Source organism: Aquarana catesbeiana, linkage group LG03 (genome assembly GCF_042186555.1).
Source record: "Aquarana catesbeiana isolate 2022-GZ linkage group LG03, ASM4218655v1, whole genome shotgun sequence".
In the NCBI taxonomy this organism is placed as follows: Eukaryota; Metazoa; Chordata; class Amphibia; order Anura; family Ranidae; genus Aquarana; species Aquarana catesbeiana.
Genome location: NC_133326.1, coordinates 734,410,080 through 734,423,028, shown reverse-complemented (window position 1 = coordinate 734,423,028; position 12,949 = coordinate 734,410,080). Strand labels below are relative to the sequence as shown.

The following is a 12,949-nucleotide window of genomic DNA, read 5'->3' as shown; positions in this document are numbered from 1 at the left end:
AGTAAACCCTCATGGGTTTACTTCCTATTTGTTTCCCTGCAAAGGTAAAGCATAATGGGCTACTATGCATCGCATAATAGCCCATTATGTGTCACTTACCTGACACAGGAGCCTGCGATGTCAACGTTGTCTCCTCTGGTACGGAGCATCCATCTTCTTTCTTCTATCGTGGCTCCGGTGCTGTGATTGGGTGGAGCCACGATGATGTCACTCCCACGCATGCGCATGGGAGCCATCACTAACGGCATATCGCCGTTATCAGCGGCCTGCGCCATAGACAGCGGTGCCTGTATTTTTGCAAATATCTCCTAAACCGTGTAGGTTTAGGAGATATTTCCTGGACCTACAGGTAAGCCTTAATCTGCAATGTTTTTTAGGCACTACGGGTGCAAACCACAACTAACAGTGTTTGTGCTGGTGTTACCAAAAGAAGCTTGATTTGTCCTGAAATGAATACGGTATAATCCACCTGGATACACAATGTAGTTCGGATGATATGTACAGATTTACTAACACAGGTCAAAGTTGCAAAATTGTGTTCAGGCATTAACATTTGTTTAACTTCTCAGTCATTAAGGGGTTAAACAATCTTTACTGAAGGAGTTTGCAGAATAAAATACATTTGGGTATAAAATTGTGGATGAATGAAAAAGCTACAGAGTTCAGGAACAATGTAAAAGGGAAGCAGAGTAACACTTCTCCAGGATGCCGGCAGTCAGTCACCATAACACAATGATATCACTCAGCATGCCGAGCAGAGCAATACAATCACAGCCACTTGTCTATTATACAGAACCTCCATATTTATAGCTGTATTTTTAGGAGACCCTCATAATTGTTGCTCGGGGTTCTGAGCTTTGTGCCCCATGCATCCACTTGAACCTCCATCAGAAAGAGGAGTCAAGGCTCCAGATTCTAGGTGTGTGCCTGTAAACCTGCATAGAGAATTGGGGGCTTTTCTGGTCCCCCCACCATGGTCACATGTCACTGCAATGTGCTGAGATGTTACCAGGCAGACAAAGACACTCCCGATCACCTGGAGGAGGAGAGACCCCAATCTACAGAGGGTTGGTGGGATGATGGTGTCTGGGAGGATCTACTACACTAATAACTCTCTTAGTAATTATTTTACACATTTCAGAGGTTTGTCAGGATTAATCACTTCCCTAATCTTATTTCCAGCCAAACTGAAGAAGACGACACACGACAACAGATTATCAGGTTAGTAGGACATCCACGTTTCATATGATATCTCTTCTGGATGAACATTTTGTTTTTATTGTAGTCTGGATCAGTGGTGGAACTACCAGGGTTGCAAAGGTTGCACTTGAGACAGGGCCCTGGTGTTCTGCCACTGTAGGGGGGTAAAGATGGCAGCAAGGGGGCCCACTGCAGAACATGGGCTCAGTTCAGACTGCTGTGATCCCAAAGTTGTGCAACTTGCTTGAAATTTCCTTGTGACTTGCTTGCAATTTTGTGATTTAACATTGCAGTCTATGCCACTCAAATCCCACCAAAGTCATAGAAAAGTATTGCCTTTTCCTTGTTGCTGTAACTTTAGTCACATTTATTAGGACATCACCCATTGAAATGAATGTGTTTTGTCATGCGGCTTTGTGTTGAAAGTCACATGATAAGTCGCAGCAGTCTGAACTAGGGCTAATAAAGGGCCCCACGACAGGAACAAGTGGAAAGGGCCATGGGTTAAAGAAAGGGCCCCTGCCTCAGAAAGAAGAGCCCCAGCCTTGGAAGGAAGGGCCCTGGGACCAGAGGAAAGGGCCTGGGACTGATGGAAAGGGCCCCAGCAGTCAGGGGGTGCCCTTCATGGTTTCTTGCACTGGAGCCCTGAAGGTTCTAGTTACTCCTCTGATATGGATGATGTGTCCATAGTTTGGAGGCTTCCACAGTCCTCCTGTATTTCATGGGATATCTTCTTTTAGGGTTCCATTCTTCCGGTTTATGGTTAGAATACAATAGTCCCAACTCTGTCTTATAAATACTATTTTGTGTGTATGAGGAATAAAATATTCTCTTTTCTCTCATAAAGACATCAGTAAGGAACACAGAGAGTCTGAGAAGTTCCAGAGGATTAAAGAATATAATTCCTGTATGGGGGAGACTGTTCATCTACAGGAAAGATTCACCAAGTTATTGATGATAAACGGACCCCAGAATAAAGAGGGAAAAGAACAAGAACTAAGGAGTTTAGGCAGAAGACATCTACAGATCATGAAGAAAAGATCCCCAACCACAATCCAGGCCCTCTTTGACGCTGATAAAGGTGGGTTCATCCCTAAGATTGTTGTGTTACAAGGACCTGCTGGGATTGGAAAAACAATGACCTCCAGGAAGATCATGCTGGACTGGGCCTCTGAGGATCTCTACCAAGACAAGTTTGATTTTGTGTTTTATCTGAGCTGTAGAGAAATCAACACCATCCCTGAAAACATAAGTCTTGTGGGACTTTTATCCAGAACCTGCAGACTGAGTTCAGATGACCTGGTGTCTATTCTGGAGGATCCTGGAAGTCAGAGAAAACTTCTTACCATAGTTGATGGGTTTGATGAACTGAGGTGGACCCTGGAGGAGAAATCTGAGGGCTGTCTTGACATTTCTATGGAAACCCACAAAGAAATAATTCTGCAAAGCTTGCTCAGGAGACAGGTTCTCCCACAATCTTCTCTGATCATCACCACAAGGTCACTGGCCATGGAGAAACTTAACACATTCATCGATGATTATCGCAATGTGGAAATCCAGGGATTTACAAGGGACGATCGAGAGGAATATGTCCATAAATTCTTTGGAAATAAAGAAGATGCAGATAATGTTTTCAGTATAATAAAAGACAATGATATTCTGTACACCATGTGTGCCGTCCCCATCACATGCTGGATTGTCTGCACTGTAATGAAACAAGAAATAAGAAAAGATTTGGGTTTAATTCGGTGTCATACAATGACTTCAATTTACCTTCTCTACCTGGAGGTTTTACTAAACCATCACAGCAAGAAGGAGCAGTCTGTACACAGGAAACAAACCTGTCTGAAGAAGCTGTGTGCTCTGGCCAATCAGGGACTTCTGAACCAACAAATCTTATTTGAGAAGAAAGATCTAGAAAGACATGGACTTTCTCTGGATGAGGTGGAGTCTGTATTTCTGAATGAGAACATCTTTCATTGGGACGTCCGCAACCAGACCTCCTACAGCTTCATCCACCTGAGTGTACAGGAGTTCCTTGCTGCTCTCCATTATGGGATGGATGATGGGTCGGGGTCTATGGAAGGTACTTTCCTCCCGGAGATCTGTGAAGGGGAATCTTTCCATGACTTCAGTTCAGATTACTCACATTTAGCATTATCTGTACAATTCCTGTTTGGTCTCTTAAATAAAAATCTGGTGAAGACATTCTCAGAGAGCACAGGAATCACCATCTCACTCCGAGCAAAACCTGCAATGAGAAAATGGGCCATGAAGCGCAGTGATCAGATTTTCTATGCTCAGGCCATCTTCCGTCTGTATGAGACTCAGGATGAGGTCTTCATTAGGAGAGTCATGTCTGGTTGTACAGATTTGGAGCTGTGGGGCTCATATACTGATCACTTGTGGATGGGCAGGAATTATTCTAAGCAGCTGAATTATTGCTTGAAGACTTTGAAGAGAGAAACTTTTCAGTCTTTACAGTTTGTAGAACTCACTGTGGGTCCAGAATGCCAGAAACTTCTATCTTCATTCCTACACAGGAGTCAGAAGGTCGGGTAAGTGAGTGTGAGGGTATCCTAACTGAATTCAGAGAATGGGCAGGAACCTGCATACAGTACAGTATAACAGTGATTATCAGACATGTTCTCCATGTACCACACTTTTTACAAGTCCTGGGAATTCACACTTTCCTCAGCCCTAAGCCCTGGTTCACACTACAGCAATTTTCCAGCGACATTCTGATGACATGTAAAGTCGCAGGTCAGGTGAAAACACAAAGATTTTATTGGATGTTGTCTTAATTGCTGCGATTTGAGTCACTGCAACAAAAGAAAATACTTCCTGCACTACTTTTGGGTGATTCTTGTGCTGCACGACTCCCATAGACTTCAATGTAAAATCCCCAGAAATTCGTTCATTTGTCTGAATGTTTAAGACTTTGCTGCGACTTCTGAGGCTTCTTTACCCCTCACCTCTCCTCCCTGGTCATCCTTGCTGCCTAAAATCTTCCTCCCAAGCACATCCCAGTCACACCTGAGCGTAATGGAAATGCACATTCCCACTTCCATTATTTGTGTATTTTTCATGTGTAAGCACACATTGTGTATAGGGAGCCCATTCACTGGAATTTTCTGCCCTACATGCAACAAACACCTCAAAGTAGATCAAGAATCTTCTCAGTCATGGAGCGTCATGGCAGCAAAACATGAGTCTGCTAACTGTGATTGGGGTGTCATTAACAATTAGCCGACATTCATATCTGTGTGTTTCCGAATACGAGGCAACCCACACAGAAAAAGTCACACCTGGCTGGGAAGTTGTAGAGCAAAGTCAAGCTGGAAGTCGCTGCGACTTTCATGTTGTGCTGTGTGAACCAGAGCTAAATGGTGGTTCCCACATATCACCTTCTACCAATCACATCATTTACATCGTATTAACCCTTTCCCTGCCCCCCAATTATACCATTTATCACACAGAACATTTGGAGGGAAAGCTTCGTGTTCAGAGATCTGGGGGAGGGAAATAATGCCAGGGGTGTGACATCATCATCCCAACATTGGAGGGACCAATTGTCTGCAGAAGTGGGCGGAGAGGGGAATGTCTGGACTGCATTTTATATCTGGAACCAAAGTGGTGTTCCAGGATTTTTCAGAAGCTGAATGCAGACCCCTGTGTAGGTAGGCTGGAGACCCCATATACATATCAGGGGCCTCCTTTAAGTTTTGTCTGGAGTGTGACTTCAAAGATCACTGATAGCCACCAATGAGAAGTCCTCATCAGGTCCAGTATGAGACTGTAGAACCAGAGGGAAGGCAGCCATGTGGAAGGGAAATGTTGGGTGTTACATTGTTATTCTTGGTGTCAGAGGTCATACATTCTTGCTGGTAATTATTATCTCATTATTGGTTTTTAGATTTTGGGAATGTACTATTTCCAGTAAAGATTGTCCGGGAGAGGACAAAGCAGAAGAAAAAGAAGATTCCTTCTTTTTAAGATATAGAAGGATGGTTGAGGTTTCTCTTTCCATTGTGATCCCCTCTTCAAGATATGAATGGAAGTCTGATTCTCTTTCCTTTCTGATGAACCCGGAGAGTAAAATTCAGGAATTAGAGTAAGAGAAATGTGTGATCTGCAGTGATGGGGAAATGTGACGTCTTGTGATTGTTCCCGTCTCTCAGTGTTTCCTTCTATCTCTGGGTGTCCTCCATCCTCACCCATGTAGAATCTTCCATCACCTGTCCTCTTCTCATGTCTTCTCCTCTCTCTGAGGGAATCTTTCTCTTTGTAATCTCATCCACGGGATTTGGGGTTCCTCTTATAGTAGAACAGTGACCAGGCTATGTACATATGGAATAACCATCCATATTCCTAACAAGCAGGACATAGGATGGAATAGACCCCCTTAGGACTCGCTCACACATCTGATGATTATGTAGAAGGAAGCAATGCTCAGTAACACTTCTATGTCATTTATGATGTGTCTTCATTGTGTTTATGAAGCTCTGAAAACACTATCAGAATGCTGGAGAAATGTCCGGGGGAGGGTTTTCTCCTCTAGTGGGAGGAGCCTAAAGGGGAAGTGATGTAGAGGAAATGATCTCCTCTGATATGTGGATTTCGGATATATTACAATAATTCTATAAAATGAAAACCAGCCGCCATGTCATCATATTCACTATCGCTCTCCTGCCCCCTAGAGGACAGATTTCCCGGTCTGAGGATAATACCCCCTTGGTGCCTTGTTACCAGATCTGTTTTATTTGTATGTGTCACAATAGCTTGGATACTCGGGTCATTAATTGTTTATTAATAATAACATGTAATATATCCTCACATAGAATCACAATATATCCATGTAAGAATGCACAGAGCGGCTGGCGACCCTCCTCTCCTTCATAACAGTATAGCAGCAGCTCTCCCAGTGTATCTTACAGGCGTGATGATGTCTCCACCTTACACGTTACGCCCTAGGTGGGGCTTCATCATGTATATTTGGGTTGTTTGTTTAAAATGTGTAAATATTAACACTTTTAGTGTCACTACACATCACCAATCATAAGTGGCCAACCACACAGTAGGTTTTTTACATGTACATAGTATGCTAAAGTTTGGGTGGTCTCACTCATCATGCTGCAATATTGAACACTTTGAATATATCTTACTTATATTGTTTTTTCTAACACTGTAATTGTCACGTACCTGACAGAAGAGCCTGATATGCAGGGAGCGGCCTCTCTTACTCCTCTGATTCTGGCCGCCTAATAGAGCAGACAGGAGGCGCAGAAGTGCAGAGTTGCACGAGTGCCTGATGGGTCGTCTTCCTGGAACTGGGAACAGCAGCAGGGGGCACGGTGCTTGAGCAAGATTCTCCAGCTGGCGGAAGAGGCGTGTTAAGCAGACCGGGTCATACACTGGCGGGAACGTCAGGAGCAGAAGCGGAGGCAGAAGCATAGTCAGGACACAGGCCGGTTCGGCAACGGGCTGGCAGCGTGGTAGTAGAAGGAGCAGGCAGGTGCAGAGGTCAGAACAAGCCAGGTCAGGGGCAGGCAGCAGGTAACAGAGTCAAACCAAGCCAGGTCGGTAAACAGGTACAGGTTTTAGAAGTAAGCAGGCAGGAACACACGGGAACGCTGTAGAATGGACAGCACTGGATGCAAGCACAGACCAAGTTTAAATAGCCTCTTGGTCATGTGCACACAGGTGAACCGAAGGTGTTCTGGCAGAGGCTGAGGTCACAGGTCAACTTCTCCATCGGCCATCTTGAGTACTGGCTGGTCTTCCCTGACATTGCCCCCCCCAACGGGCAGCCTCCGGATGCCCAATCTGGCTACTTTGTCAGTATAGGTCCTCTTAAAGGTTTGGATCAGTTCTTGGGCATGAATGTTGGTTTCAGGTTCCCACGAGTTGTCTTCAGGATCGTAACCTCTCCACTTAATAAGGTATTGAACCTGATCTCTCCTTCTCCTACAATCTAAAATCGCCTCTATTTCAAATTCCTCTTCGCCGTCTATTACCACGGGTTCGGGTTGCTCTGTATTCCGATCCGGAAAAGAGTTACGGATGGCGGGCTTCAGTAAGGCTATATGGAACACAGGGTGGATCCTGAAGGTCTCCGGTAATTTCAGTTCATAGGCGACATGGTTAATCCGCCTCTTTACAGGGAAAGGTCCCACAAATCTGGGGCCTAATTTCCTCGAGGGACAGGCTGATTTCAGGTTAGTTATGGCTAGCCAGACTTGGTCCCCCAGGTTCAGGATCAACTCCCCTCTTCTCTTCTTGTCGAAGATCTGTTTATTGTAAGCCTGAGTCTTGGCCATCGTCTCTTGTAACAATTTGTTGTTGGAGTTAAAGAAATCCAACGTTCGAGTACAGCGGGTACAGGGCATTCTGGAATGTTATTAAACAGAAAGGAAGGATGAAAACCATAGTTTGCAAAGAAAGGTGGAAATGATCAGGCCCAGGAACTGGATACTCTGGCGTTCAAACTCGTACTTCTCGGGTTTGGCGTACAATCCATGTTGTCGAAGGTGAGTTAATACGCTTCTGACATGTCTGCGGTGGTGATCTAAGGAGGAAGAAAAGATTAGCATATCATCAAGGTATACAATAACGAATAGGTCCAGGATAGAGAGGGTAAAAAAGGGGGAGGGGTATCCCTATATATCAAGAATAATGTACAAGCGAATGTGAGAGATGACATCACTGAGGGAGCTAGAGAGGAGGTGGAATCCTTATGGGTAGAGCTCCAAAGGGAAGAAGCTAAGGGGAAAATAATACTGGGAGTATGCTATAGGCCCCCTAACCTGAGGGAGGAAGTGGAGACGGATCTCCTATCACAAATTGGATTAGCAGCAAGGATGGGAAGTGTTATCATAATGGGGGATTTTAATTATCCAGACATAGACTGGGCGGAGGGAACCGCGCATTCATTTAAGGCTCGCCAGTTCCTTAATGTCTTGCAGGACAATTTTATGGGTCAGATGGTAGACGCACCAACTAGAAATAAAACATTACTGGATCTACTGATTACCAACAATACAGACCTGATCACAGATGTGGAAATACGGGGCAATTTAGGTAACAGCGATCACAGGTCAATTAGTTTCAGTATAAATCACACAAATAGGAAACATGAAGGGAACACAAAGACACTGAATTTCAAAAGAGCCAACTTCCCTAAACTACAAACCTTGCTAAAAGGCATAAATTGGGATAAAATATTAGGAACAAAGAATACGGAGGAGAGATGGGTTTGCTTTAAGAGCATATTAAATAAGGGCATTAGCCAATGTATCCCATTGGGTAATAAATTTAAAAGAGCGAAGAAAAATCCTGGATGGCTTAACTCCAATGTAAAAATGCATATAAAAGCAAAGGAGAAGTCCTTCAAAAAATACAAGGTTGAGGGATCATCCTCAGCATTCAGACTTTATAAAGAATGCAATAAGAAATGTAAGGGTGCAATTAGGATGGCTAAGATAGAACATGAAAGACATATAGCGGAGGAGAGCAAAAAAAATCCCAAGAAATTATTTAAGTATGTAAACAGTAAAAAAGGGAGGACAGACCATATTGGCCCCATAAAGAATGAGGAAGGACATCTGGTCACAAAGGATGGGGAGATGGCAAAGGTATTGAATTTATTCTACTCCTCAGTCTTCACGAGTGAATCGGGGGGCTTCAGTAACCAAAAACTGCAGTGTTTATCCTCATGACACAACACAGGAAGCACCTCCATGGTTAACAGAGGACAGAATTAAAATTAGAGTTGAGAAACTTAACATTAATAAATCACCGGGACCAGATGGCTTGCATCCGAGGGTACTCAGGTGATTGCCAGACCGTTGTTCCTAATTTTTACAGACAGTCTATTGACTGGAATGGTACCAGCTGATTGGAGAAAAGCCAATGTAGCACCAATATTTAAAAAGGGCCCAAAAAACATCCCTGGGAATTACAGACCAGTTAGCCTAACATCAATAGTATGTAAACTCTTGGAGGGAATGATAAGGGACTATATACAAGATTTTAGTAATAAGAACAATATCATTAGCAGTAATCAGCATGGATTCATGAAGAATCGTTCTTGCCAAACCAATCTATTAACCTTCTATGAGGAGGTGAGTTGCCATCTAGATAAAGGAAGGCCCGTAGACGTGGTGTATCTGGATTTTGCAAAAGCATTTGACACAGTTCCCCATAAACGTTTACTGTACAAAATAAGGTCTGTTGGCATGGACCATAGGGTGAGTACATGGATTGAAAACTGGCTACAAGGGCGAGTTCAGAGAGTGGTGATAAATGGGGAGTACTCAGAATGGTCAGGGGTGGTTAGTGGGGTTCCCCAGGGTTCTGTGCTGGGACCAATCCTATTTAATTTGTTTATAAAGACCTGGAGGATGGGATAAACAGTTCAATCTCTGTATTTGCAGATGATACTAAGCTAAGCAGGGCAATAACTTCTCCGCAGGATGTGGAAACCTTGCAAAAAGACCTGAACAAATTAATGGGGTGGGCGACTACATGGCAAATGAGGTTCAATGTAGAAAAATGTAAAATAATGCATTTGGGTGGCAAAAATATGAATGCAATCTATACACTGGGGGGAGAACCTCTGGGGGAATCTAGGATGGAAAAGGACCTGGGGGTCCTAGTAGATGATAGGCTCAGCAATGGCATGCAATGCCAAGCTGCTGCTAATAAAGCAAACAGAATATTGGCATGCATTAAAAGGGGGATCAACTCCAGAGATAAAACGATAATTCTCCCGCTCTACAAGACTCTGGTCCGGCCGCACCTGGAGTATGCTGTCCAGTTCTGGGCACCAGTCCTCAGGAGGGATGTACTGGAAATGGAGCGAGTACAAAGAAGGGCAACAAAGCTAATAAAGGGTCTGGAGGATCTTAGTTATGAGGAAAGGTTGCGAGCACTGAACTTATTCTCTCTGGAGAAGAGACGCTTGAGAGGGGATATGATTTCAATTTACAAATACTGTACTGGTGACCCCACAATAGGGATAAAACTTTTTCGCAGAAGAGAGTTTAATAAGACTCGTGGCCACTTATTACAATTAGAAGAAAAGAGGTTTAACCTTAAACTACGTAGAGGGTTCTTTGTTGTAAGAGCGGCAAGGATGTGGAATTCCCTTCCACAGGCGGTGGTCTCAGCTGGGAGCATTGATAGCTTCAAGAAACTATTAGATAATCACCTGAATGACCGCAACATACAGGGATATGTAATGTAATACTGACACATAATCACAGACATAGGTTGGACTTGATGGACTTGTGTCTTTTTTCAACCTCACCTACTATGTAACTAAGTCTCTGAGGACGTCATTAATGAAGTGCTGGAAAGTGGCCGGGGAGTTATAGAGTCCGAAGGGCATCATGAGATACTCAAAATGCCCAAATCGTGTGCGGAAGGCAGTCTTCCACTCATCACCTTCTCGAATGCGCACCAAATTATAGGCGCCCCGAAGATCCAGTTTGGTAAATATGGTAGCGGAACCAGGTCTCTGAAAAAGTTTGGGAACTAGTAGAAGTGGATAAAGGTTCTTCACTGTAACCTTGTTGAGCTCACGGTAATCCACACAGGGACTTAATGAATGATCCTTTTTCTCAACAAAGAAAATCCCCGCCCCAGCTGGAGACGTAGAAGGGCGGATGAACCCTTTCCTTAGATTGTCGTTGATGTAGTCCTTTAGCGCTACCAGCTCGCTTTCAGACAAGGGGAAAATTCTCCCAAAAGGGACTTCGGCTCCCGGAAGTAACTCTATAGGGCAGTCGTAAGACCGGTGAGGAGGGAGGATCTCTGCCCCTTTCTTGCTAAACACGTCTAGAAAGTCATGGTAGGCTGGGGCAAAAGCTGACTGGTTTCAGAGTTCGTGTCCAGGCATAGCAAACAGGTACACCACAGGGGGTCTGTAAGCAGTACTGGGTGCAGTAGGAAGAAACAAAGTTAATTCTTTCTTTAGACTAATCGATATGGGGGTTATGGGCCCTCAGCCAAGGCATACGGAGGATGACCGGGAACAGAGGGGAAGCGATGGCGTCCAGACGCAGTAGTTCTTGGTGGTCCTTGGAAATGGTGGTAAGCAGAGGGATGGTCTTGTGGGTGACTGCTCCGGATTTAATAGTGGAGCCATCGACCAAGTGAACTGAGAGCTTCTGTGCCTTAGGCTGCAAGGGGATGTGATGTTCGGCAGCAAAGGTCAAGTCCACAAAACAGCTTCAGGCTCCGGAGTCAATTATGGCAGTAGTCTGAATAGTCCTTCCTGGCAGCTGTAAAGAGATGAGAAAAGTAAGGTGAGTGGGATTGTTAAGCGAGCTTGGAGTCAGCAAGGCAGAAGTAGTAGAGAAGGACTTACGAGGTTTCACTGGGCAGGACCTCACATAATGTCCGGATCCCCCGCAGTATAGGCACAGGTTCTGCTGGCGACGGCGTTGTCACTCTTCGGTGGAGAGAGAGGGATGCAGCAGGCCGAGCTGCATAGGTTCTGGAGCGTCAGGAGTCGGAATGGCCGGAGCAGGTGGGGCTGGATTGAATGAACTGGGTACCCGGGGTAACATCCATACCGGACGGGATGGAGCTGCCGCTCTCTCTAGTCTTTGTTCTCTCAGCCAGTGATTGATCTGAATGGATAGATCAATCAGGGTTTCAAGGGTAGAGGGTACCCCTACCCGCACTAACTCGTCCTTGAGCAGTTCGGAGAGGCCCATGCTGAATTGGTAGAGTAGGGCGGCGTCGTTCCAATTCATGTCAAATGCCCATCGTCTAAATTCTGAGACATAATCTTCCACCGCCCTACAACCCTGTTGGAGTGCATGAAGGGCTGCTTCTGCTGAAGCCGTCTGCTGGGAATCTTCATACAGCTGGGCCATGGCACTGAAGAATGTAGTTTAGTCCAATAAACATTCGGCCTTCTGTTCCAGGAGGCGGTGGGCCCAGGACTGTGGCTCGCCTTGCAGCAAGAAAATCACAAAGCCGACTTTTGTAGCTTCCAAAGAGAAGGTGCGGGGTTGAAGGGCGAAGTAAAGTTCACATGCGTTCCGGAACGCTCTAAACTTGCAGGAACCGGTCTGGGGTTGGTACCCTGGGCTCAGGTGGAAGCATAACCACTGCAGGAGCAGGAGAGGATCCTTGGGAGGAAGTGGATGCTAATGATGGTCTCTGAGGGGTGGCAGAGTCCATCAGAGTCTGTAGGCATCCTTCCAGCTGAGTGTAGCCTCGCTGTAAGTCTTTGACAGCTTGTGCCAGGCCGGCCAGGTGCTGGCAAAGTTCATCCATGGGAGAGGGTCCCTGCGCAGGCTCAGACATGGCTGTCTGTTACTGTCACGTACCTGATGGTAGAGCCTGATATGCAGGGAGCGGCCTCTCTTACTCCTCTGATTCTGGCCCCCTAATAGAGCAGACAGGAGGCGCAGAAGTGCAGAGTAGCATGAGTGCCTGACGGGTCGTCTTCCTGGAACTGGGAACAGCAGCAGGGGGCACGGTGCTTGAGCAGGATTCTCCAGCTGGTGGAAGAGGCAGGTTAAGCAGACCAGGTCATACACTGGCGGGAACGTCAGAAGCGGAGGCAGAAGCATAGTCAGGACACAGGCTGGGTCGGCAACGGGCTGGCAGCGTGGTAGTAGAAGGAGCAGGCAGGTGCGGAGGTCAAAACAAGCCGAGTCAGGTGCAGGCAGCAGGTAACGGAGTCAAAGCAAGCCGGGTCAGTAAACAGGTACAGGTATCAGAAGTAAGC

At 45.5% G+C, this 12,949-nt stretch overlaps 1 protein-coding gene across 4 annotated transcripts in view; it reads left to right on the top strand.

Annotated features, from left to right (window-relative positions):
- LOC141133846 (NACHT, LRR and PYD domains-containing protein 3-like) overlaps window positions 1–12,949 on the top strand; it is a 200,609-nt gene that overhangs the window by 98,857 nt on the left and 88,803 nt on the right. For 3 of the 4 annotated variants that reach the window (XM_073623425.1, XM_073623423.1, XM_073623424.1), the window contains exons 4-6: window positions 1,183–1,221; window positions 2,048–3,758; window positions 5,117–5,314. In XM_073623425.1, coding sequence (XP_073479526.1) covers window positions 1,183–1,221; window positions 2,048–3,758; window positions 5,117–5,314 — 1,948 coding nt within the window. The remainder of the gene's footprint in view (window positions 1–1,182; window positions 1,222–2,047; window positions 3,759–5,116; window positions 5,315–12,949) is intronic. The other variant, XM_073623426.1, reaches the window with a different exon arrangement.